Raw genomic sequence first — 27,979 nt, 5'->3', positions numbered from 1 at the left:
GAATAATGTATTATTTATTCCAGGCGATCATTGCTTTCTAAGTCATATGTCAGCAAAGTCATTATTTTGCCGTAGAACCCTAGGCAAAGTTTAAATTACAAACGTCAGTTCGATTTCCAAGCTTACCGATTACACAAACAAGCTTATTTATATGTTCTTACAATAAAGATATTTTCTAGGAGACGAAGCAAAATATTATGTGTCCAACACGTTTTGTTAGAATAACTTACAATTATAATTAATCGATTTTCCCATAACATTATATTTTTTATATACATACATTATAAAATCTTAATTATCAAAGAATATTTGCTGTAAGTATTTATATGGATACGAAAAATAGACAATAATCAACTGGACAAGTAGCTGAAGTAGTGTGTAGTATTATTTTTAACTGTAATAAGTAGTCCGACTAGAACAAGCTGTCTTGCACGTCAGGTACATCTATCTATCAAGCGGTACAGCGGTTCTGGTAGTGCTATGAATAAGTAGTGCACACACGCACATCCGTAAAGATATTACTAAGTATAATTTTACTAATTATATTTCAGTTAAAGGATTCCTAATTTCATAGCACCGGGCGGCCCTTCTTATCTTAGTACATCAATGGTTGTTCATACATGACTATATTAATAAGAAACATATTTGTTTGCCCATGACAACTGTTAAGATGTGTACATTGCAATTAAACCTTACACAACATTACGTATTATGTATTTGTATGGTAATTCTAAAGTAACTATTTCATTGAAACCAAAAATGGAAGCATAATTTTTAAATTTTCTATAAAGAAGATAAAGAGAATTCTTAAAAGACTTTTGGCTCTTCTTGCTCATCATGCTGAACTCTGTTAATAGTTGTTTATTCCATAATCAAAATGAAGTAATATAAATAATATTGAAAAAGCGATCGTTTTAAAAAAATAGAACAGTTAAATAAATTGCTTCTTCCACATCTGTTGAAAAATTTCTCAAACAATGTTGCATTAGGTAAAGCGCCGAGAGTAGCGCGGAAGTTTGCTAAAGAGCTGTAACAAAAGGAAGCCCAAAATAGAGCGGTTAATGTTTAAAAGTTGCCTTTTTAAAGATTCTTGGCTCGTACTACGAGGAACGCGGGTCTAACACAATAAATTACAACGTAAGGTTTTTATATCGGCCTACGCTCACAGGGGTATATAAACAGGCGCAAGATGCTTTGAGAAAAAGTAGTTGTAAATAAATTTACAAATACTTCAAAGGGCTACATTGAAAAATGTAAGACTTTTAAAAAAAAAAAGTAGAATAAACATCTAACAATAAAATGAACAGACAACCTTGTTAAGGTCGACGGAAGACGCTGAATGCAAGCAGCTTTCAACTGATTTTACCGAAATCTAAAATTATGATGACGTAGACAAATCTAAATTTAAAATTAATGAAGCATTACTTGTCGAAGTATCGCCTCGGTTTTAAGGAGTTAAGAAACAAATTCAGTTTTCACTTGCTATTTTAATTTTAAAATAACTGAATTTTTAAAATATAGTTTATTGTCATTTTTTACGTACTCAAATTTACATTTAATATTTTTTCCAGTGCACATAAGTAATTAAAATCACAATATTGTTAAAAAAAATGAAGGCATTGTTATCTCTAAAGGAAGTTACCACCAGTTTGGAAGGCAGTTCTGCTGAGAAGAGTCGGCGAGAAACTCAAAAGTTGCTCTTTAGTAATGTAGTTTAATAAAGAGTGCTTGACATTAATTAGCTTCCTATATATATATACATATATATATATATATATATATATATATATATATATATATATATATATATGTGTGTGTGTGTTTTAAATTGGCTTTAAAGACACCCTAGTCGCAGATGTGGAATTGAATATGGAATTTTATTGTACTCGTACATATACCTTGTGCCATAATAGAAAAAAATCTCTGAGTATTTACATGACCAAATATTTTATGTTTTAGTTAGAAATCACAAAATGGTTGTACCATGAAAATCCGAATCTCGTTTCCGATTAATACACGTCGACGTTGTTATGTTTACATGTTATTATCGTGCCGGGTACGCCATTTTATCGGCCCCTACACCGAGACCTAAAATTGATACACATGTACTCGACCACCCGATCGTGTTGAACAACCTCCGGTTAAGTAGTTTATAATTGTAATGTTGTATCATATTCGAAATTTCTCCAGCTATATTTAGATTATACTCGAACGATTACGGTACATAAAAGTAACTTGTAATAACTTTGTAAATGTAATGTATTCTAATCAATTCACTGCATATTTTAATAAAAATTAGTTTACAAAATATTTTATTATACAATGATATCATCTTTTCGTGTCTTTTGAAATTATCAAAATATAATTTACATGGTTGTTTAACCGGAAATGTATCGTAAAGTAAATAAAGTGTTTTTGCACATCAACTTACGCACAACTTATTATATATTACCATTTTTACGTAACAAAGTTAGTAATAGTACGTAGAATTAAGCTTAAAATTATTAATTTCTATCCAACAAATAACTTAATAGTATTCTTTGTAATAAATAATTATTGTGCGTAGGAGCTCGTGCGTCGACTAATCATTTAACAGGATCATTATGGGGTTCATATATAGCAGTGCTCCGCAACCGGTATGCCGTAGGTCGGATACAAGTGTGCCGCGGTAAAAATTAATTAATTGAAATTTTATAATTTTTTATTATACATATTTTGTATTTGAGACAAAGTGGCAAGTCACGTTCACTCCTCTCTCGAATTTACCTTTCGGTGTTCCACGAAAATTTAGGAATGATTTTAGTGTGCCGTAGATGAGAAAAAGTTGCAGAGCACTGACATGAAGCATATTTAATTTTTCATTACCTATTTATTGTTGTAAAAATAAACACTATAAACTTATTTAGAAAATAGAGTTAATTTTATGTTTTTTTATCAATTCTGGGTTTTGTGTCAAAAAGTTGGTGAACAAAAAAAATATTCTGTGGTCAAAACACAAAATAATTTGTATTTCTAATGACTATCATTTTTGTTATATACATAGCTACAAATAAATTTCACGAATGTAATAAAGAATTTTCATTGCCTGTTATTTTCGAAAAATGATAAGGTAATTTGGTTTAATTGTTTGAAGGTTAGAAAGCTTCGTAAGTACATTAAAAATTAAACAAATAAATCCGTTTAATGTCTTTTTGTCACAAACCGCGCTAATAAATGTAAATGAAATAAATAACCTAGTATCAGCATTAACTAACATATAAACCGAACATGAACATTGAAATTGATAACGAAATGCCACAGTAACACATCGAACTCCGGTTGCATTCAAGATAACAAACACTGGGTTAAGATTTATGAATTGTTCGGGAATCCCTTTAATGATCATCGAAACATAATTTTTGATATTTGTGCACTTTGGCCGGATACGGCAATTTAGCGATATGCTGTGATGGTGACGTATTTCACATGTATTAAGCTTGAGAAATCTACTATCAAAAAATCACCTCGATTTATTAAGAAACGTACAATTTAATGTAAGGTTCACAATCTATATAATTAAACGAAAAATTCAGGTAATTAAAAATTATGTCAATATGTGATGAAGCGAGTATAATTTTATTCAATACACATATAAAGTATATAGGAAAATCGAAACACACTGCATTGTTATATAATTTGTGTGTACACATTTATTGCAAGAAACATAACTCCGAAAAACAAGTTTATTTACGTCAACTTCGGACTAATTCTACTAAGTATGAGTGCGGTATTGGTTTTTAAAGTAGGCTAATAGTAACACACTTTAATTATTTGTAAAAACAAGCCACGATTATTCTAATATTAAAATAAATGATTATATAAATAACAAATAGTCATATACATTCAATCGCACACAAGGTGCGCTTAAGTGAATAACGTCACATCTAAACTGTGAATATATTAATGCTCTCTATGACGCAAATACGTATTTGGTATATATAGGTATATATAGGCCAGGAAAAATCTTTATTTTCTCTATGATATAAAATATTTATTATATATTAATATAACAACATTAAAAACATACAACGGTCATTGAAAATTATTTTATTACAGTTCTTTAAACGTTACGAACTCTTCATAGAAGAATCCTTTGCCGCCAATGTCATGTATTATTTCAGGGAGTTGAAATTGCTATGGTGTTTAGAATATAAAAAGAAGAGTGAATAGGTTCCTTCTAGGCAAACGTGTAGCATCGTAGACCTCGTCATCACTTAAGATCTAGCGAGACAGATAAATGCTTAACCTATAGTCGATAAAAAAACATCATCTCGTAATGTGTACTGACCATAAATCATACTACCAGTCTTCAGTGTGTATCATTTCATCACCAATGATTTTTCATCATTCGACTAATATCAAGTGGATGGATTTCAAAAATTTCGTTTGGCTTCATACCCGCTTTGTTTAATGCTATTATAATTTGGTTCCTTTTATCACACCACTTCAATTTAGTATCACAAAAATATTTTACACCAATTGGCATGAAAATGAGAAAACACTACAAATATTTGAAATGAACAAAAAAAAATTTTTTACGTTATGAAATAGTAACATATATTCGTGTAAAAGTGTTAAGTTTCCTTTTTTGCATATAATATAATTGTATGAGGACAAAAAATATATTTTTTTTATTTAAAACATTATTTATGGCCAGATTATATTCCGAAATATTTTATATCCTGAGAAACATGTAAGGCTTTCAGTAGGAATAATTGTATGTGTCTATGTACACTACAATTGTAAACAAGGAACGTTAGCGCGATAATTTAAATATCCTGCAATGTATACTATATTACTAATACTAATAATACACGAGTGATAGCCCCCCCCCCCCCCCCATGTAGACCGACAACTTAGTTAACATCGCGGGAAATCTCTGGAAGTTGGTAGCGTAATACTGTACATCCCTGCGGTCTTTGGGAGTGGCCTTTTCAGTTGGTTTCTATTAGCAGAGGTGATAACTATTAATACTCACTAATTCAAATATGAGTTCCTTCTCGTCGAGCTGACGTAGTTCGTGACGGGAGCGTCGCTGGGGCCTGGAGGGCGTCGCGTATGGCGGCTGATCACCGAGGAAGGTCGGCGTGCCGTCTACAGTCGTCACTAGCGGCTTCAACAGCCCACCACGCTCGAACTCATGCGCAGAAATCTTCCTGTCGATCAATCACAACAAATTAATTCTCAAAATAATACTGGGTCTACTACTAAACTGGGCTATAACAATATGATACAGTTCGTGGTTCGTTAAATATAAATAGAAACTACAGATCAAGCTCTCCTATATAGGCATTATTCAACATAAAACTACGACGATTTTAAAAGGCGCTTTCATGAAAAGCTAACTCAGGCAGTTTTGTTTTTTTTTGTAGTCACTTTTATAATATACATAATATAGCAGTAGAGCTTTATAATCACTTAAAAACCCTACATATTATAACAATACTTTTAACGATTTCGATAAAAAAAGTATTCATTCTTTCGAAAAGGCTTTGCTAAGCAACGACAAAACAATGTACACTTAAATTATGTTATTACGTAGTATTATTGCACGCAATTTTCTCCATACAACCTGACAAGAAACTCTGAAATTATTTTCTTAAAGCCAATTTTACCTTTTTTTCATGCTGTAAATCTTTTATTTCTCACTTCAAAATCCATCCAAATCAAGTGTGATACATATCACAGGCATGTTTGTTTCCTACATAATACAATACAAAAAATTCTGCATTGGTCAATAATTCCTTAACATTAGCTAAGATTTTTCATGAATTAATATAAAACGCTTCAAGGAATTTATTACAGAAGCATATAACTTGTCTCAAAAAGAATGAATCAACTTCATGTAAACGTGAGTGTTTTCTAAAATTTTTTCTGTTAAAAGAATGATAATCTCTACATTTTTTTTTGGAATAATTAAATTATTGTACATAAAGATGGTACTAGAGTAACAACTGTTATTACGCCTATTTTATTAAACAAATCCCTTAGGGAATTTCACTCTACCGTACGCAGTTAGCCCGCTACAAAAGAGATACAACAAGCTTAACTTTATTTCTAGCAATTGCTAGATTTCACACAGCTTTATGCTGGCATTTCACACAGCGCTGTTTTTTTACATTTATTGATATTCTTATGCACACTGACGTAGTCTGACTAGAATCACGCGTTAGGAATGGGCACTAATCGGATATAACAAATCTCTCATCTTTTACGGTAATATTTCAAAATATTTTCCGTGAAAAGACATACGCGAGCCATAAAATGAGACTAAAATTTTTAAATGTATTTGGTTTATTTGACACATAAAAATCAGTTGCAACAAAACTGCTCCGCGAAATAACAGAACACTCGGAAGCTTCAGTGCACACAGAGTACGACGGCTTTACTTTAACGGTATATTGTGGACAATTTCCACAGCGAAGTCACGATTCTTTATAACGATGAAGCGATTTAGAACAGAGAAACAATGCGAAATATCAGTTTTATTTTATGCAAAAGAAACCTACTGAGCACGCTAATTTAAGATGAACGTTACATTTATACAACCTTAACATTTTTTTATCTATAAAAATCAATAGCATCGTTAAGTTTACTTTTAATTAGCTACGCATAAAATTCATATATGCAATCAAATAATAATACATAGAAATATTACACACATCGTAGCAAATAGTCACCAGTTATGGGTCACATAAACAAGCACGTATTGAACCTATACGAGCGACTTTATTGTTAGTCGATAACTTTATTTTTAAATTATTTTGTAAATGAATATTTTTCTAATAATTAATAAGAAAGACAAGTTTTTTTCTTAACTTCAATAAGGAAAACTTGATAATATTTTTAGTATAGGATACCAATATTGTATAATTCGAAAAAAAGTCTATATTTTATTATGTTATAAACCTTAATAAACGTTATACAATACGATGGCCGGTTTAAAACTATTATTATAAAAAGTGGCGCAGAAGTAATGTTATAAGTTCACAAACTTGCCTCTATTTTTATAAATGGCACCAAATGTCATAGAGAATTAGTTGTCAATATCTACAACATAAATGTCATCGCACAGTGACATTTGGCGCCATTTGTAAAAAATTACAACATTGCTTTTGCACCGCGTGTTATTACCTATACATTTATTTGAAATAATAACATATAAAATATATTTATGTAGCATTATTCCATCCCTTATCATCGCTTAACATTAGGCGAGACAGGGATCAAAAACTTTGTCATTAACCAGTAAAAAAATTATGAGTTATGATTAAATTCCCGTGGTTAAGTCAAATAGAACTATGGTGCCAATAAGTCCAGGATGTGTTTTGAACTGTTTTTATTGGAAAAGGACGCTAAAGGAATAAACGGTTTGAAAGGTTTATCAGGTACGGGTTAAAAGAAATAGGAAACATGGCTACCATGGAACAGTGTTGTCGATCCTCGACCCAGTTACTCAAACTTTGAACTGGTGGTAATTGTCAAGGGAAAATCAAAATAAATAGCCGACACTCTCGATGTTGGTTTACTGCAGAAACATTGAAAAAGTATGTTTTTAATTATATTTATTAAATATCATCTCTAAACATTCCATCAATCAGATAGTTATGCAAAGAGTTTAGATACTCGCTCAATGTACAGAGACATGTTAGAGTAATAGTTTTCATATGTGAGCGGCACTAGGGGTTTTACGTCGGGATGACTTAAGATTGATGGAGGTTAGAGCAGCAAGTTTCAACCACGAATACAGAGCGTATAGATTAATGATATAGCGGTTACAAATTATACTGTAGTATGATTGTTATAAAGACGTTTTATACAATTGTATATAGTTGCTTATGGTTACAAATAAAAGCATAGATATAACTTAATCACGTAACTATATTGAACAGTTTAACTTTGTACGTCATATAATCTTGTTACAGGCACAAGATTTTTCTATCTTTTATGCAGAGACGGAGCGTAATTATTATAACATGCGCAACATTTGTAGTCTTGTTTTAAATCTTTAATTATAAATGAATACTTTGCAGACGTGTAGTATGCGTCAGTTATGTATCTTAAAATCAAAAGTTTTTAAATGTGGTGGTGTAAAAGAAAAAGTATAAAATTTATTAAAACTTCGAACTGTGTATGTAATAGCGCGTAAAACAAAACTTGTAAAGTACAATAATGACATTAGTCAGTAAGTCTTAAAAGCATGTGCCGTAAGTTCACCATAGTAATGATGACATAAAATTTTATTTCCTTTCAAACAATTTTTGCATCATATCTCAAAAGAATTATTTGTTATTTACATACATTTTAAAAAATATGCTTTTGTAGATGCATTTGTAGAGCATCTCTAGATTTCTTTACAGTTGTTGACAGACTTATCCCTTTCATTTGATTATAAAAATGCCGTTAAAAAAGCACTGTGTTAAATCGGTTTGGAGAATATATTAGAGTAGTTCTTACCTGACAGGAGTAGTGGCCCCGGAGCCCGAACCTGCGCGCGAGGGTGACGCAAGTTCAGCGCTGGGCGGCGTTGCGTGAGATACCAGCCACGCGTCCACCACTTGCCGTGTCGCCTTTCTGTGCAACATAAACATAATTATATAAAAAAATTAGGCTATTAATTAAAAAAACAAGTAAACAACATTCTGTGGTAAATTTTTTAATGATGATTTTTTAATATGTGAAAAATATCTTTGTGTCGGATGATGATGTTTGACCGTTAGCAACTACTCTTTGCTTCGGCGTGACAAGGTACTAAAGGCAATCTTAACACTAATCATACCAAGACTTATTAGCTACCTATTTCTACCGTAGCGTGTCAAACGAACCGAAGTTTTTTCTGATTGAACGTATGTGGAAGTTAGAAAGGAAATATAAATAAAAACCATTATAACTAAACAAAGTGGTATAAACAATTTGAATTTTTTATACATTTCTCATGACATTTTCCATGACACCGTTCATAACAACTCGTTTGATCTATTATGGTATGTTTAGTTAAATCTTTTTACGGTAACGTAGGTTTGAGAAGTCCCACAGAAACCTCTGTTCGGACCGTTACATTATATATTTTACAGGATCGTTAGGCCCCCAAGTTCTTAGATAGCTTATGGAGACAGTCCATTGAGTGTCTGGGCGCAAGAACCCTAGATAGGAGATTGGAATGTTTTCTGAATCGCGTTTTATACCCTCGTTCATGAGTACCCGTGATAGACGAATATTGGATCGAAGGAATATGTAGCGGTGGAAATTGTAAAAACTTTTTGGTTGTATATCTGAATAACAACCTTATTATTCATTCTTTTCGTCCACAATGTACCCTACATTGGCCTCCACCATATATTTCTCATTGGGCCGGTTGGAAGCGGCATCCAGCGTTTTCGTACAAACTTAACCACCTTGCGGTTGGTACTATGTATTTCCTTAATTTTCGAAATAATATTAAGTAATATAACTCGTACCGGGCATATGTTAATATCACTATTGATCTAACGTAACCCCCACTTCTTTTGTTTTATTAAATATCTCGACTTAAAAGAAACATTTTAATTTTTTCGTGTAGCCATAAGAGACCAGTAGAGCAATTTGTCTATTTTTCAATGTAATAAAGTGAAACTTATAACCAAAAAATATACGGTTCTATGGTTTCAATATGATGAAAAATATGACGGTTATTCGAGTATACATTAACAAGCACAATTCGTTGAAGCAAAGTCTAAACACTACGAATTTATCATTAAAACAAATTAATGAGGTATCGGGAACAGTCACGGGCGGTTTGTAACTCGTACGTCTTAAGGCACCGGTACCTATTACTCCGATTAATTGAGAACGCTTTTATGTCGGCGTCCATCTTATCGTATTTGAGTGTTTTACAAGGAGTACCAATTAACTCAAATAGAGCCTGTACTCATGTCCAAGTTTTTTATACTTAGTTTATTTTAACGTCTGTTATATTTCGTTGTCAAAACAATTACATTAGTTGAATTACCAAATTGTTTCTTACCTTTTTTGCTATAAAAATTTGTGTATTTTTTATCGAGATTAATCTTTAAGAAGGCTAAAATAGAAGCCTAACATGATCATTACTAGACAATGCATTCGCGATCTAGTTGTACAAGAGTGTAGAAATAAAAAGCACAGAAAAGTTATAAGCTCATTTTCTATCTTTATCAACAGACGCCTATCAAATCTTACACAATACGTCAATCATAATGTATTAAGCCTAATTACATAAATATTCGATTGTAACAATAAGCCTTCTTTGTTTTTTTATGAGATATGTAGAATATTCCAATACAGTTTAAATATGACATTTTTAGTTGTTTTAGGACTTCTTAAAAGCGAATCATATAATCATATTCCATTTTTAGTTCGGTTCTCCTAATCATCTGCTAATGATTTATTTATATTAAACCTTATTTTGCCAATTATAATTAAATAAAGGATGGATTCATTTTTAGTTACAAATAGTGCACAACTCTTAGCTACCTATAAAAGCTATCATAAAGTGTGTTATAATTCAAACAACAGTCTGAGTAAAATTAGTGCGAAAGGTTTCCTAAACTTCTACTGTGTTTTTATCAAACAATATCTATTTCTATAATCTATTACTAGCCGCAACGGTTCAGGTCATTAGTAATCGTAGTTGTATCAGCCCATCGACACCCAATGCAAGGCTTAGGTTTCCCTCAAAGATATCTATGGTAGGATATACCATAATTGCCACGCCCGGCAGTAGGGTTGGTGATCGCAGTTTAGTATTATGTTACGAAGAGGGCACTACTGCCTGTCTTTTAGAAACATATTTTGTGTGCAATTATTTGCAATCCTGTATAATAAATTCACAAAGTGGGTATTAAATCCGCGACCTACGATCGCAAGTCTCCAAACCATTGCAGTAGTGCAATGTTGTTAAATTTACACAATCACAAGATATATATAGTGAACATGACATAATACGTAAATCAATGAATTCAATTGACAGACCAATAAAGATATTGGCGTAGCACGTAACCGGTAGCCTATATGCAAAACGAATGTAGGCTATAGTAAAGTATAGTAGTAGTAAAGTATTCAAAGCTTTCAAATTTCGGCGCCTGACATATAAGTTTATAACAATTGTTTAAAAGAGTCAGATAAAACCCGACCACAAAAAAATAAAATGTTATGAAATATCACGTCAACTATCGATGTAATGTAATAATAAATAAATAAAAAAATTACAAATGAATATTTGTAAATGAAAAATTGTTAATAAAGAAAATAACAGAAAGATGCTGTAATAAGAAACAAATTTAACACGGAATGTAGATAGAGGAAATAAGGTGATATGCGAAAGAAAATCAAAATGTGACGAATGAAAGAAATCGTGAAGGATGTAAGGAAAGTGAAAAAAAATTGCAAAAATTTAAAGAAGATTGTAGCGTAACCCACGCAAAGCAGGAGAAATGAGAGACCTGAAAAAACAGAGGCTATTAAAAAGAAAAAAAACACTTATTTAATGCTAACATATATTCCTTGGCGGAGTATATTGTATAGTTTATGTATATGAGTTATTATTTTTTATCTTTCAAGTATGTACGTGTCCTGTATTATTTTTCTATTCTATTTATACACTTTCCTTCTCCTTATTTTTGCTCCTCTAAGTTGACTGGTAGAAAACGTTTTTGTAACAACTACCATTGCACCAAGTATAAAAAGAGTAGATAAATACATATATAATAGCTACTAAAGATGTCTCAGCAAATAACAACTAAATTATTTTGACTTATATATTTTTACACTTACAGTTTTATATACTAAAAGTAACATGCCTCGCTTATAACAAGGTAGTGCGTTCAGGATTATGAAATTCAAAATATTGTGCAGTTTTTATTTGAAAGCTCACCACCTTGAAATGAGGCAATAATCACTACCCTAGTAATCTAGTGAGCTCAAACAACATATATTCGATATGAAACGGTGCACTAATGGTAAACAGCAAAAATAGAAGTGAATTGATTATCCACGTAGATGATATCATGCAAGGGACCTTTAACAGGAAAACAAAAATGATAATCGTTACTTTACACCAACTTTCCATTATTTACCACCTCAAGACAATAATAAATGACCCACGGACAAAGACGAAAGTCATAAAATTTCATACCATAACTATATTTATGCAACGTGCAACCTCACAATAAATTTTATCGCAAACATTTATTGACGTCGCTGTATATTGAACATTACGTATGTAAAAAACTCATAAACGCTATTTTATTCTCTAATCCCGGAATGTATGGTCTAAATTAGCTTGCGCGAAGTGCAATCATAAAATGTTCATTACAGTCGCCTGCAGCGATTCACATTATAAAGCTTAGAGTAAACCGATTTCGAAATCGAAAAAATTAAAATATAATCGGAATTCTTCACTTCATGACATGTGTAAATGTGTGAAACAATTTTTTTTTAATATTACATATTTTTAATAAAATGGTGCCTTTCGAGGTTCTTAAACATTGGTATAAAATACTGTACTAACATTTAATATACACATAAAAAACTTTTATTAAGCAAACATTTAACTTAGTAAAAGTTTTTATATATGCATCTACTACTGCGTAAGACGTCTCTTCATAGTAACAAGAATTTTTTTACAAATTACGCATTCATTTTTTGCGGTCTTATCTCTGACTTAATCCAACAAGTTCGGCCATTACAAATGTTTAAGTATTTTTGATTGCTGTTTTGCTTGACTCGTCTTCGATTTATGAGAAAAAAAATGAATTATAGAATCTGCATTAATTTTTTTGTGATAAAAATAGGTCTTTTTGTACTTAAATTATTTGCTACTTTTATAATTAAATAATTTAGTTTTAATATTATTTAAATATAATCCTTAAAATACCATAGCCCCTGCCGTATTTTTTCATTAGATTTTTTTATTTATTTAGTCACAATTGTCAAAACATTGATATCTCTAAAAAAATACATAACAGTCATTGACCTCGTCAATAAATAGTTTCAACTATTATAATTTACAATGAATATGTTATATAAATAATGTTAACAATCGTAGCACCAACACGTGTATGTAAACTACGCCTTAATGAATAAACCGTGGTCGCAAACATTTTATTGTCGCAGTCGGAACAGTGACAGAATCGCATGGATTTAGTAAAATAGTTCCACCATGAACCAACGCGGTGCGGGTAATTCCACGTTCAAGCGGTTTTTACCGCGCGTATATAAATTTATTAAACAGTTTATGAGATTGTCTAGTTACGATCACAGTTTAACATCCGTTGCGATGGCTTCCTTATTGCGCTCTGGCGGTGCGTGTTTATGTTTACGTAGGAAGTGCTTGACAATTGCGTAGATTAAATGATTGTTGCGGAATTCGTGAGTTAATTCAATATGAAATGTAACTACGTATAAAATATATACGAATACTTCGAAACAAATGTAAAATATCAGTAAAAGTCGATGGACCTTTTATTTTTTTATTTCTTTAATTAGATGACCATTATCATAATCATATATACAATTAATTTACATTGGCAATTTCCATCATGATGTGTATCAATACACCTGGGAGTACCGGGTCCTGTTACTGATTCGTAAAAATGATGATTACGTGACTACATTGGTAGCGACGAAATTACTGATTAAATAAAACAGGTGTTACTTGTATAAACATTATAATTGTTTTATGATTACAATGAGCAGTTTATAGTGAATCATGGAATATCAATTGCAATGTGACCTTGAAAGCAATTAATAAATAGTCAGATAATTAAAAAATTATAAAATTTTGTTAATGTACATAAAGGCAATCTTTTAGTAGATATCTAGATTATGGGGTGACAGTACTAAGTGGATATTTTAACAATAAGAGTGACAATTGAAACAACACATATTTTTAGAAGTAGGTGTGAAGTTATCAAGGAAAAGGGTACGCATGTATGAAAAGTTTTATTAAGAGTTACGAAAAAGAAAACGTTGAAAAGCAATGATTTAGATTAAGATTAAGTTAAAAACTACCACAATGGTTCGTAGCTGTTGAAGCGTGTCAAAATAATATAAAATCTATGAAAACTTTAAGACAACAAACATTATAGAGAGTTCTAAGAGCGTAAAAGTTGAACTAAGCTGGCGACTGAAGTTGATAGAGTTAGAAACTAACGAGTGCAAAGTTATAAACTCAATGCGATGAAGGCGTCGTCACAGGAAACAGCTTAGAACTAAAGATGCGGGAGAGCTAATTTGGCGAGAGTTCGCGTGGAAAATTAATATATGTATAACTAGAAATGTATAACGGTACATTTCACAAAAGAAACCCTGTTTACAATAGCGTATGAATTGATTTTAGATACAAAAGAAACAAAAAACCACCATAACGTTGGTGACCCAAGATTTCAGCACGGGTTAATTTGAAAACATATATTTAAAAAACATGTTAAATTTCGAAAACAACACTCTTTACTAATCTCCTCAAAGTTGACGCAACTTAAAGGCGACGTGTTAGCGTTATAATGAATTTAACATTTGAAAATATGTTTCATATTTTACGATTTTCGCTGCCGTGCTCGGGTGGGTAGTCGCTAAAACCCAGTAATGTGTGATGTAGATCCATCTCATGTACTATTCTCTAGTTCAATGTGTACAGATGTAGTCGTACACTCGTCGTAAACTCGATGACTATCCGTGTGAGGGACGTTCTTTGATTAACGATACTAAGTTACGTGGTACATGATATCAACAAATTCAAGCGAGAAATAAAAATTATTTTGCACGTTTCATTTTGACCAAAGCTCAAAACTGCGTCGCATTATTTAGTGTGATGATGAAACCTGCACCTATTGTTATGTTCCTAAAATAACGAAATATCTTCAAATAGTGTGTTTTCTTAAGAATAAAACTAATTAAAAACAGCAACAAACGAAGGGAAAAGGAGGATTGCCTCATACTTTATGTATGCAACAATTGTTCTATGATAACAACTAAAGGGTAACAGCTGATCTGTATACTAGCACTGGTTTGCCTTTTGTTTTAGAAAAGACAAGGCTTCGTCACAACAACGCATCAGCGTATTCTGCCAAAATAGTATTTGACTACCATATAATTCCTACCACACATCCTTCAATTATTGTTTTTGAGGATACATTTGATAAGAACTTAGTAGTATACGGTTTGAAAATAAATAAATATTGGAGAAGCATCTAAAAAAAGAACAGGCTCACTGCTTTTCCTAATGGTATCACAGGATACAACAATGCATAGAGTATCCAAAAGACTATTTGAAAAACAATAATTCACCGTTTACTATTTAGTTCAATTTCCAAAATTTTCAATGTCACTTCTCATATTTATTCATTACTTTTTCGAAGTTGGAAGCAACTTTGTAAAATATTGTTATGAACTAATTCTAAAAAATCGATATATACGAGAATGAAAATGATTTTACCGCCATATTCTTTTTAATTAATAAAATATATTTAATAGCTCTTTTATGAACTACAAAATTCGATTCCTTGGGAATAAATAAAATTAACATCTTGTATAATAAAGTCATGGGAACGGAACGCGTTTCACAACGAGAAATAAATAAAAATTATTCTCGAATTTTATTACGCTGTAAAAATGTTAAACGCATCTGTTTGCCCTTCATTTCTTAACGCTACCCTCCGTCTTAACAAAAAAAATCCGGCTACAAAAAGCTCATGACTTTGTCGTGACTTACTGTTGTCTAATTAGCCCGGACATTACTAAGCGGATATTACAACGAAAAAAATTTACTGCCAGTCCCCTTCATCATTCATCATTTACTCCTATGTCTCCAAGATGAGGCAGAGGGTGTCCACAGTACGTCGCCATCCCGAACGGTCATATCAGACCGGTTATGTACTGTTTCAGTTTCTTTAATCGTTTAGTTTCGGGTAAGCGAGTGATTTGCCCACTATACCCTAGCCTACTGGTGGGGCTGCCACCTTGGAGCATGCGGGCACTCTGTTTTATATCGGGTTGCCTCCCTAGTGAGTTATTTCTGTTTTAAGGCGCAGAAGGTTCGCCTTTTTCTCTGCACTCTCAGTTCAGCTGCACCTCGTGGTGGCGGCCGCGCGGTTGCGCAGTTGCAGCAGTTCCCAGGAAGGACGACAAGGACGTGAGATGACTCGGAATGGCCAGGGCTCTGCTTTAAATTAGGTGTTCCGCAACTAACACAGCAGATGATTTATTGGCATTTTATAGGTAATGCTATTCTCACATATAGCGATTCCCACCAATATCGTACCCTGACTTCCCCCATAATCTCTTTAGAAAGTCCCCTTAGATAAAGAATATTACTTAAGACGAAACTTAAATGAACATTTTAATCAAAAGACTAATAGCTTATTTAGATTATCGTCATTAGAGATATAAAATAACGAAGGTATAAATAAATATGAACTTTTTCTCAAAATTATTTTGAAATATTTTATATCTAAAATAAGTTTTCAAATTAAAAGATTAACTGATTGTTTATTATCAATCAGATTGTTTATTATCAATCAAATCATATTATCAACTTCACATCTGAATTTAAAATCAAAGAAAAAGAGGGATTTTTTTTCTTTAAAAAAAATTAAGCAGAAAATAAGAGCTTAACCTACGGTATTCCTACCTTTCAATGAGATAAGACTACGAGAACGTATCATTTACTACAACCAGCTATAGGCCCTGAAAAACTTGGCTGATAATTTTACAGGCTATGGTATGCCGTTGCCCTCATATCTCAACACTGCAACACGAAGGCCTTATAGCAATGTAGCACAGTCACTACTGGAGCAATCGTGTACAATGCAATGCAATATCGCAATATGGATGATATGAGTCCATGATAGGTTAGTAGGTAGGTAGAGACATTTGCTGGTTTTCGTAACATGTATAGCGCATGCGTATTACCTCAATTTGTTATAGATATATTCTGTGTGCATCTTCCAAGAAATTGAGAAATCAAGGTAGAGTTCTAAAAATTTGATCATCTAAGTTTTTTTAATTGGCAATCAAGAAAATTAACTGCAATGGAGTCCTTTTATCTATACTATTTATTATTTCTTTTATTAGTTCGTAGACGACTATGTTAACGTTTTTGTTTTTTTCAGAAGCCTTTTTTTTTGTTCCAATGAAAGAATATTATAATCTTTCCTAAATAATTATATAGTTAAAGTTTTTGAGAAAATAAGGAACAACTATATATATATATATATATATATGCCAATGCCTTGATTACTGATATTTTTAATTTGTGAGGAAAGACTTGATTAAATCTTTTCACCATGTTAATAACACAAATTATACCAGGAATGATTGACTTTAGATACATGCTGTATCTGTCCTCATCAAATTATGATATAAAAGGGTCGTTTTTCTCGTTTGCTCTTTCACAAATCTTCACAGCAATTGTGGTCGTCGAGGTTTTGCTTACAGTTTCTCTAAGTCTAAGTCTCTCTTACCCAAACAATAAGCACTTAATAATTTAGGGGCGATTCTGTTAGGACTACTTAATCCATGATAAAATGGAGCGGCATAACGAGTTGTTAAATTTTCCCTCGAACAATTAACTTTTCCAGCGAACTTGTCAATATAAAGTTGAATCGTTGTTGTCAAGCGCGCCCGACGGACGTGGCGATGAGTGCGGTGTCAATGTTCTCTATTTCGTTAAATTAATCCGAACCGCGCGCACACGGAATTGATAATTAGAAAACAGATGACAAAAAAGAGTAATTTTATTTTAAATTTCCAAGTAATAATTTGTTAAGATACGTGCAAAGTTATGTCTCGTACAAAATATATAAGAAAAATTTACACTTATTTTTATATAAATTATAAAAATTGTGAAGACAAAATCAATAAGTCAACAACACGTAATTTATTTAGAAACTGTCAAAAATCGTAACAAAATAGCGCAAAAATCACTACAACCTTAGGCGAATGCTTACGTATAATAATCAAACCATATTGCGGAGGTTTTCCCAATCTTTTTTGATCTACATCAGCATATACACTGCCTAAAGATAGTTTACGAATTGGTGGTCCTATTCAATAGCGCCATAGCTAGTGAAATTACGGGCAAATGGGCCGTGATATTTTATGCCTCTAGGTCAGCGGTTCTCAACCCCTGCGGATTCGTGAAAATTATATTGTTAATGGCGGAAATACTGAGAAGTTAAACTTATGTAAATATTATTTTAATATATTAAAAATCACTTTGTAACCAGTAACTTGTTAAGGTGCTGTAAGAGAATATAAATGTTGCTTTAAAATTCAATGTACGCCTTTTGGGTATATAATTTCTGTGCTCAATGAATTTCGATAAAATTTATTTGAGTATCGATAAAAAATGTTTAGACGAAATTCATTACAATACCCTTCACCACCAGATGTTGTAATTATATCATTAAAAACAATAAATAATAATGTCAATACAAATAGCAAAATAAAGCGACGCCTGCAGTATCTCTTTAGATCACGTCTCAAAAGTGTACTGTACAATATTTGTATGTAGATAGAAAGTACTTAAGAGAAACAAGACACATATTTAGCGTTGTAAATATGAGTTATCAGGAGTAGGGGTACTCATAAATGTAAAATATTCTAACGTAAACAAGATATATACGTAAAAAAGGTTGGGAAGCTCTATCCTTCGTAATGATTTTATAGTCCTGTAATTTGCATTACGAAACTCTGTAAAGAGCATTGAACTGTTACGGACAGGCTTTATCACTTATCATCATGTAAACATTTTGCCCATTACATGTTTTTGAAAAATATCTTCAAATCCCGACTTAGTTCTTCAAAAGCCTAGCACCAGATTAATGTGAACTATTCTGTTTTGTTATTTACATTTGACAACTTATTGCATTAGCCAGACATAATTAATACCAGAAAATGTACAACTTAAGATGCGTTTACAGGCGCATCTGTTTTCACGTTATGGATGTGTTTTCGTGCTCATATAGCGTTTGTTCCTGTTTATCGTTTTTTGCATGTTCCCGCATCGATTCCTGCTTAAGATTTGCTTGGTATGTCCATATTAATCACGGCAATAAATAATTAGGAAAGCTTTTTTTAACGAGACGATGAAAATATATTGTTGTTTGGACACTTTTTTAAAAGTAGCCGCGTGTAAATACATTTTTATATCTCTTTACATTTTGTTGATGTCTGTACATCTCATGTTTCTTTTACTTGCTTAGTTCTAGTCTTGATATGAGCATCATGCCCGGATAAATGTGTATTTCTCCGTGCTTAAATATTTATAATTTTTATGTATATAAAAGAATATGAAATATTGCTCAATTTCTTTTACGCTAGCAACTACAGCAGTATACTAAACTTTATATTCACGCTAAAACATATCTTACAATGTATGCGTTACGGAGCATTATTCTTTATACAATCGTTACATTGTCGTAATACCGTATTCATGAGTCATGAAAGTTTTAGATGGAGTTAGATTAACGGAAACAAGCGCGCTACTCGCGACTGCTGAGACTTTAAGTGGGTAATCCGACGTACAATTTACGTCAATATAACGGAATTTCACACAAAGAAATCACATTGTTATGACAAAAAATACTTTAATTATTCAATTGTTCTTTAACATCATCGACATTAATTTATTGCCAAGGAATTATCGCATGGACAAAGTTACAAATTCTTTTTTTTTACATGTAGGCATTTAAGCAAAAGTAGCTTTTGAATCGTTGCTTTTTTAACTTTATAAGTAGTAAGCTACCATCAGCTCAGAAAGCTGATCCTCTGAGAATAGCCAGTCAAAAACAGGTGCTCTTTTTAAAATGAAATTTAGCAATTCTTATTGCAAACATTGTAATATCAACTGTGTAAATGAGCCAAAAAACAATTGGCAAAAGTTCCACATATTACGATCAATTAAAACGTTTCGAATGATATAAATACATGTGTTTTTAGATGAAATGCTAAGAAAAGGAACGTCTAAGATATCTTGATAAATTTAGTTATATATGTGTAAACTCAGACCAATGAATGAATTTTAATTTTATAGTGTAATTACAGTATTTTTAAATTAAGCAATGATAATTAAGCAATGATCTAAAAAAGTATTAATGGTTTACTATTTGCAATTTCCTTTCAAGGTACAAAGAAAAATTTACAATTTCAGTTTGAATATGTTGATGCATCGGAAAATATCTGCCGGTACCTCGAGAAATTGATAAATATGGCGATGAATGACAAGCTGCATTTAAGGCAAGCCTAGCGGGGGATTGGTCTTCTGAAAGCGGAAGCCGCATTACGCGCTTCATAGAACATTACAAAGTTGTTATTCAAAATAAGGACCAGAATAATGAATAGAGTTAAATGTGAAAAGTTAAAGTAATCTGTGCACAACTTTTCCTCGCCATTTAACCTACGTATTCTTTGTGCGCTTGGGATTGAATAGAGCAAAGAATATTAAAACGAAAAAAGAGCCTAAACATTGTAAAAAAAATTTTTTTTACTTTTATTACCGTCCGTACAAAAACTTAGGAGGCCCTCGCTTTTGAACTATTTTTATCTATATTTAATCTAATTGTAGATTGTAAGAACAAAAAAATATATTTATAATAATTATAATTATTAAGAGAATTAAGAAAATAAGTAGAAAATAAAGTACGATACAACAGAAAAAAATCAGAAAAGAGAGATAATGCGTAGTTAATATATTGTTAGTTTATTCTTGTGCTATTTTTGGTACGTTATCATATAAAACATTATAAGAACGATATAGCCAACCTTAAGAAATAGTCGTGCACGAAATCCTGATTCTCATCGAGCCAGGCTTCAGTGCGGGCACACTCGGCGTCGTAGCAGGTCGGCGCGGGCATGCCGCCACCCGCGCCCACCGACGGCTCCTCTATGCTCCGCAACTGAAGACCTGCAGCAATGAAAAATATTTCTATGATTTCAGAACATAAAAGTATACAAGAATCTACAATTAATATAATAATAAAATAAACATGAGAAAAAACGGACATAACTGTTAACGATAGACGATACAATATTATATCAAAAACAAAAGGTGTCGATGTTATGCGCCAAGAATAGAAGTAAGAGAGAACTACTGATGAAGCAATTGAAATTTGGTCTCTGCGGTGTTGGTACCGCGCAATCCATTTTATCAGAACCAATATCTGACTGTATAGCAGATAGCGTCTTACCATCACATTGATTTTTAAATGGTTTAACAGTGAACATTAATGATGGTCGCAATGTCCTAGCGACGATAAAACCCCAAACTAAAAATAAAAAACTTTGAAAAGTGTCTCACAAACGGAAACACAATGTAGCAAATGTTAAATAATCCGTAAGATTAATAACAATAACCATAAGCATACTATTTACTTAAGAGCTGGATTTGTTATTAAGTTTTTCAGTTAAGACAATGATTGATAAGCTACAAAAACCGGACTCTGAGGAAATTATTTCTTAAAACTACCGAACGTTTCCACAGTAATACACCACTTTTTCTTCTTTCTTTCTTTCGTACACCTCCATCTGATTTTGGGACAACGCATTTACATTTTTTTTTAATAATTCTTTTCACATACTGTTTTATTTATTTACTCTTCTTTTTTTCGTCATATGATGATCTAGCTTTTCTCTTTTTTATGTTAGAGTATTTATTCCTCGTACAGTCTCATAACAGAATTTGATTCATTCTTGCCGCGTTCATATGTACAGGAGCGGTACAGCGGTTCCGATAGCTCTATAATTCGGTAGAATACCTATTCAGTCCTTGAGCACAGGTCGAAAACCTCCAGCGTAATGCAATTGGACACAACATTTATTGAAATGAAAGAAAGAAAAACACCTGGCGGGGACGACCAAAGACAGAAATTTTGTATATTTTTATTTACGAACTATGATTACAATAACATTTTTTTCTAATAATGATATATCTCGTAATATCTTAAATATTTAAAAGAATCTACTGTCAATAAAACAAACCGAACTAACAATGTCATCTTCCGTAACAAAACTTTATCGACGAAAACAAATAATAATTCCTATACGTCAATATGTAAAATATGTGACACTGGTTAATTTTATACAAACGAATTATGCCAACATATGCATATGCATTTTACTGACTTTGTACCGTGAAACGTGTACATAAATCTTTACGATAAACACTTATTTTAATTTTTAAAAAATATGTTAACGAATGTACAAATACTTTATCGTTAAATAGATCTGAAAGACCTAATATATATTCGTTTAAAGTAAGTAAAGTATTAATTATCACTTTCTGTCTCTGCGTCATCAATATCAGTAAATAAATAAATAAAAATATATTTTATGATTATTTAAGATATTTTATTTCATGTTAGATAAACACAGAAAACTTGCCGCGAATGTATAATAATATCCTTATAATATTATTACAGATATTCCTGTAAATCCTCTTTTATCGTTATACAAAATCTGCCTAGGAAACATCGTATTTGAAGGTTTGTAGGTCGCAATAAAACTTCCTTTTTTAAAGTACTGAAATACCATACACAGGTTCGCGTTATCGGAAAAAGCAAACCGGTCAGCCTTTGACCGTTGATGCTTACCTAATAATTGTGTACTCAAATATCTCTATTGCTATAATTCTCATATCTAAAGGATATTCACATTAAGATAATTTTAATAGAAAGTGAAAATTTTAATATTATTGCGCGGTTAATCTCACTATCTAGATTGCCATAACATTGTTATCGTTTTTCTTATTTAGAACTCTATTTGTAAATCAGGAATTAAAATATAATATTATAACATAAAGTACAATTGGCTTATCATCCACTAGTAGCAATGTCTTACAGTCAACCATAGTTGGTGTAAGAAGGCCACGTAAAGGTCAGTTGAAAACCAGAAACAATAAAGGATATCAACTAGAATCAAATTAAAAATAAAAAGTTACTACATATATCTTTTTAATTATAAATGTTCGCTGGTGTTACAATTCCATAACATTTTTCGTCGCAGCTCATAGACGCCCACTGCAAGGCATTGGCTTCCCACAAAGATATCCATGAAGGGATATACCAAAATCGCCATGCTTGGCAAAGATCTTGGCGATCGCAGTGTGTATTACAATACGCAGAGAACGCTGCTGCCCATCCTCAGAAAACTTATGTGAATTATATATAAGAGACTGTATTCCGGAAATCGAACCCGCGATCTACAATCGCAAGTCTTAGTTCTTACTGCTGTGCTACCGCTGCACGTTTTATTAATATACAAAATTACAAAATACAAATTCATCAATAATTATGATACATTATGGTTTATTGAATATTATGTAAAGAAAAGCAAAACAACTAATTCATTAAAAAGGTCAATTCTGGATATGCACATTTTAAAGGTTCTTGTTTAATTACAAACTGTTTGCTCGTACGCGAATAGCATTTAAATGCAATCATCCTAAGAACCTGCAGTGTGTATTAAGTGGACATTAAACGTGATGATAGTGCCGCTAGCAATGCAGCAAGGCTATTGCACACGTTATTATGACGACGCATTCAACTACCGTATAATAGCCTGGCCAGTTCTATAAACACGCCTAAAATGTTACAAACAGTTGCTACAGCGAAATCCAGGAAGCATTATAAACTAACATGTATTAGTATCGATAAATATTGCATAATAATATATACGGGTCGTTTAAAATCATTTTAAGCATCAATAAACAATTTTGTGTGCGAGCAGTGGTAGCCCGAGAGAGCGAGTAGTAAGTCGCGCGTTCGATTCCTGCGATACAATTTTATATAATTCACATCTTGTTCATTACTCATATGGGATTGCTACTGCACTAACAAATTTCCAAAGAATTGGCAACAGCGTCCTCTGCCTACCATAATACCAAACTGCGATTGTCAAACCGCCTAACAAGTGACGCGATTATGGTATATCTCCCCATAGATGTCTTTGGGGAAGGCGAAGGCGATTATGGTATATCTCCCCATAGATGTCTTTGGGGAAGGCGAAGGCGATTATGGTATATCTCCCCATAGATGTCTTTGGAGAAGGCGAAGGCGATTATGGTATATCTCCCCATAGATGTCTTTGGGGAAGGCGAAGTCGATTATGGTATATCTCCCTATAGATGTCTTTGGGGAAGGCGAAGGCGATTATGGTATATCTCCCTATAGATGTCTTTGGGGAAGGCGAAGGCAATTATGGTATATCTCCCCATAGATGTCTTTGGGAAAACGAAGGCGATTAAGGTATATCTCCCCATAGATGTCTTTGGGGAAGGCTTATGCCTTGCAATAAGCATCTATAGGCTAAAAAGACGATACAATATTGACTAAAAATATACAGAATTTATAATAACGTGCTTAATTGAAATTAAAAACAAATTAACATGTTAATACGCCAATTAATTAATAAAATCAATTGCCATCAATCCATATTCTTTTGTACTCCATCCCACATCATTACCCCGACGTTATCGCCGGCAATGGTATTATACCTCGGCTAAAATTCAATTAGTAAATTAACAACCCACTTTCTGCTTAATATAATAATACTTTAAAATTCAATTACACTTTAATTTATATTATATGTATGTATATATATATTTAATCTACATTCAATAAATAAAAAAGTTTACAATACCTGGTTAATAATACAGAAATAACACATAACATAATTTCTTATTATATTATAGTGACTTGCAACCATTCAAAACTACAATATTTATTTTAATACTAATTAAACATAAAAAAAATGTTCTAAACATACGTATTCATATTTCAAAACAAAAAAAACATCGCTAACCTCAATTACTACAGACAGACAACTATGCTAATCTAAGCACGCGCATCAAGCTTGCGTGTGTTAATTAAGCATAGCTACATGAACAAATATTACTTTCTCTTAATTGGCAACAACTCGTGTCGATATATCTTAACGTATACATCTAGTTAATGACTTTCAAAGTTAACACAATGAATCACCTAGTATACTATCGTATGTCAATTGAAAATTTGAGCCTGATAATTATACTAAAACTATACATCATTTAACTTACATATTTGAAAGTTAGAAAAAAAACTAAAGCGATCGCTACATCTTTTTTTTTTGGAACCGATATTGATCAATAGCTATTCACGTTTCACTGAGCTTATTATGTATCGAAAGTGATTTAAGATGTTTAGTGGCTACATTATTTAAATTGTCACCCTATTCCAATTCTGCCGCTGTTTGTAGTTACTTTTACTGGCGGAGAAAAAAGAACTTATTTGCTTTTTTAACAAGAGATAAAGTCGACGTGATGTACTTTGCTATCATTTTATTTTCAATAAACTTTACTGGTTTTTTTTTGTCTAAGTATATGGCATGGAAAATTTTTTCTTTTGTAGCTGACAACATATATAAAAATTGACTGTTTTAATTAAATATTTGTGTATAAATTAGTATTTATGAGTGTTTGTTAGGCTACAATGAGCCGTGTCTAAAAAGACAAGTTTAAGAAGACATTTCGCACATGTTCACGATTCAAGGTTAACAAGATTAAAACGATATCAACGTAAACAAGCTTTTTTATATAAATTCGTTTGTAAACCAGCCACGTCTGTATCTTATTTATGGGATCTGATATCTCTGGCTCTCTTAGGGTTAAACAAATAATTTTTAAGGAAATTATCGCAGTATTTTTATACTCTGTAATGTAAATAGCTCATTTTCTGTTATTAATATAGTATATTATATCCAAAAATCAATAGTTTCAGAAATAATAACCATAAAAAATAAAGTGATAAAATAGTAAAAATAAAAACTTTTTGAAATAATAAATAATAAAATGATATTAAATACTGATCACTTTGTACAGGTTGATTGGAAATTCATTTACAATCTTTACAGTTTAGCTCACATTTGCACAAGGCTATTAATTCACTCCTTTAAAGCTATCTCACCTCTAACTATCCACGCTGTATGGGCGAGTTGTTTCCCCGCCTACTCACTGTTACAAAATTTTGTAACGCTCCATAAAACTTCTTAAAAACTCCTAAAATTGGTTTTCTTTAAAACCCAAGAAAGCGGTTCGTTATGCAAATATAATTTAACTAAGTTATGTAGTCCTAATTTGCGTCTGCGGAAATTCAACAAAATATGTAATAACCTCAAGGCAGAATCCTATTACCGCAGTAACAGCCAAAACGTTTTGTCGTAATAATTTCCCTAGCCTCTGGAGTTATGTAAATGTTCACAATTGTGACCCTCATCTCCTGAGAGCGTTATGCTAACAACTTGGAACTTCAACACGTTTTGTGTACTCTCTTTACGTATGCGTGTAATATACGATAAAGGATTTTGTATACGTGAAACCGACCCAATTTTAGAATATTCCTAAAATATCGCGACGACCTTTAATAAAATCTCGTCTGGACGCAATGTGGGCGAATTTATGTACATATGTTGACTAAACATACTAAGATAAAAACAAATAATTTCCAAAGTTTTTTCTCAATAAATTTCATCAGCAGTGGCACTTTAGGTAGTGGTACAGGACCGAGACCGAGATTATAGGTCCCGGGTTGGATTCCCAAGATCTCATAAAATTCACAAATTAATTGTGCAGAATTTCCACCGCTCACAAACAAGTTTCAAGAGCATGGGCAGCAGCCTCCTTTGCCTACCACTCTATTATCGCGAACTCGACTAACTAAAGAGTGGCGTATCCACACAGAGATATCTATAGAGGAAGCCAGTGCCCTATAGTGGATGTCTAATGGGCTGAAACGATTACGAGATTTCATCACTGTTATCATTTCAACCGTTACGAGTAATAATATTAATAAAAGAATACACAATAATTTCCTAATTAAAAATACTGATTTTGTATTTTAATGTGTCGACATAATATAAATAACATTTTTTTTATCGAAATGAGTTTTATTCTTAATTTGAAAAAAAAATGTTCAAATTTCGAATTCTCAGCGCAGTCGATCAGTCAATGACCGTGCCGCCCCAATAGTGCAATCCATAATTCAAATCACTCTCATTCTATTTTCATTCACGACTAAAGCCAAGTTGTATTCGGGTAACGAGTTAAAGCTGTTTAGTGAAATAAAGCGCTGAGTTTACTGTACATTTTTATTAAAGACAACAGAAATCCTACTGCCAAAAGTTATTGCCCTTAACTTGTATCGAAAAAATACATAAATAATACATATTTCAGATATTGATAAAATGCCATAATCATAAACAATCACAATAAAGCAAGTTTTTTTTTTCTATTTCGTACACTGTTACACTTTAGTATTAACATGTTTACATACATATAAAATTTAAATGTTTGATAACTTCAGGCAATTATTTTATTTGACTTTAAGGTAAGAATTTTTGTAGTTTTCATTCCTCTTTTCATTTTTATTTTCTTATGGTAATAATAAAAACCTATCTTATGAGTTACAGAAAATGTGAAAAAAATGCTGAAGTGGTTTAGGTGTATAGACCTTCGACCATTTTTTTGTATAAGTTTTTTAAACAAACTTGTGCGAAGAAGTAGATCTTCAAATTATTTACTATTTTCATTAAAAAAAACATGTATTGAAATATCTAGAAAAGTAGATATAAATACATGGTTTTATAGTTTATCTAACATTTTAACTGCGTAGTATATTAAGTCTTTAAGAAACTATGGGAAAAATTTAAACGTTATTATCCCTGAAATTCCTACTGTTAATATAAGTCTCTTCAAAGAAAGAGGGTAGTGTTTTAAATATTTACTATTTATCCTCCTCAGACAATATTTAAAATTAAAAAAATTGGGGTGCTTTTACACACAAAGATATTTTAAATAGGTCTTTTAAATTTTACGAAGCTACTGTTTGTGCAGACTTGACATAAATTGAGTTTATGAGTATGAACGCTGACTCGAGACTGACCAGCATCCCGGTCGCCC

General features: G+C 32.0%; 1 protein-coding gene across 6 annotated transcripts in view; it reads right to left on the bottom strand.

Annotated features, from left to right (window-relative positions):
- Pde11 (Phosphodiesterase 11) overlaps positions 1-27,979 on the bottom strand; it is a 206,302-nt gene that overhangs the window by 66,451 nt on the left and 111,872 nt on the right. For all 6 annotated transcript variants that reach the window (XM_068762042.1, XM_068762038.1, XM_068762043.1 and 3 more), the window contains 3 exons: positions 20,815-20,956; positions 8,497-8,613; positions 5,018-5,195 (listed from right to left, as the gene is read on the bottom strand). In XM_068762042.1, the coding sequence (XP_068618143.1) occupies positions 5,018-5,195; positions 8,497-8,613; positions 20,815-20,956 (437 nt within the window). The remainder of the gene's footprint in view (positions 1-5,017; positions 5,196-8,496; positions 8,614-20,814; positions 20,957-27,979) is intronic.

Source organism: Battus philenor, unplaced genomic scaffold (genome assembly GCF_028537555.1).
Source record: "Battus philenor isolate CCGP_79_NKW_IND1 unplaced genomic scaffold, ilBatPhil1.0.hap1 SCAF_15, whole genome shotgun sequence".
In the NCBI taxonomy this organism is placed as follows: domain Eukaryota; kingdom Metazoa; phylum Arthropoda; class Insecta; order Lepidoptera; family Papilionidae; genus Battus; species Battus philenor.
This window is presented reverse-complemented; position numbering and strand designations above follow the sequence as displayed.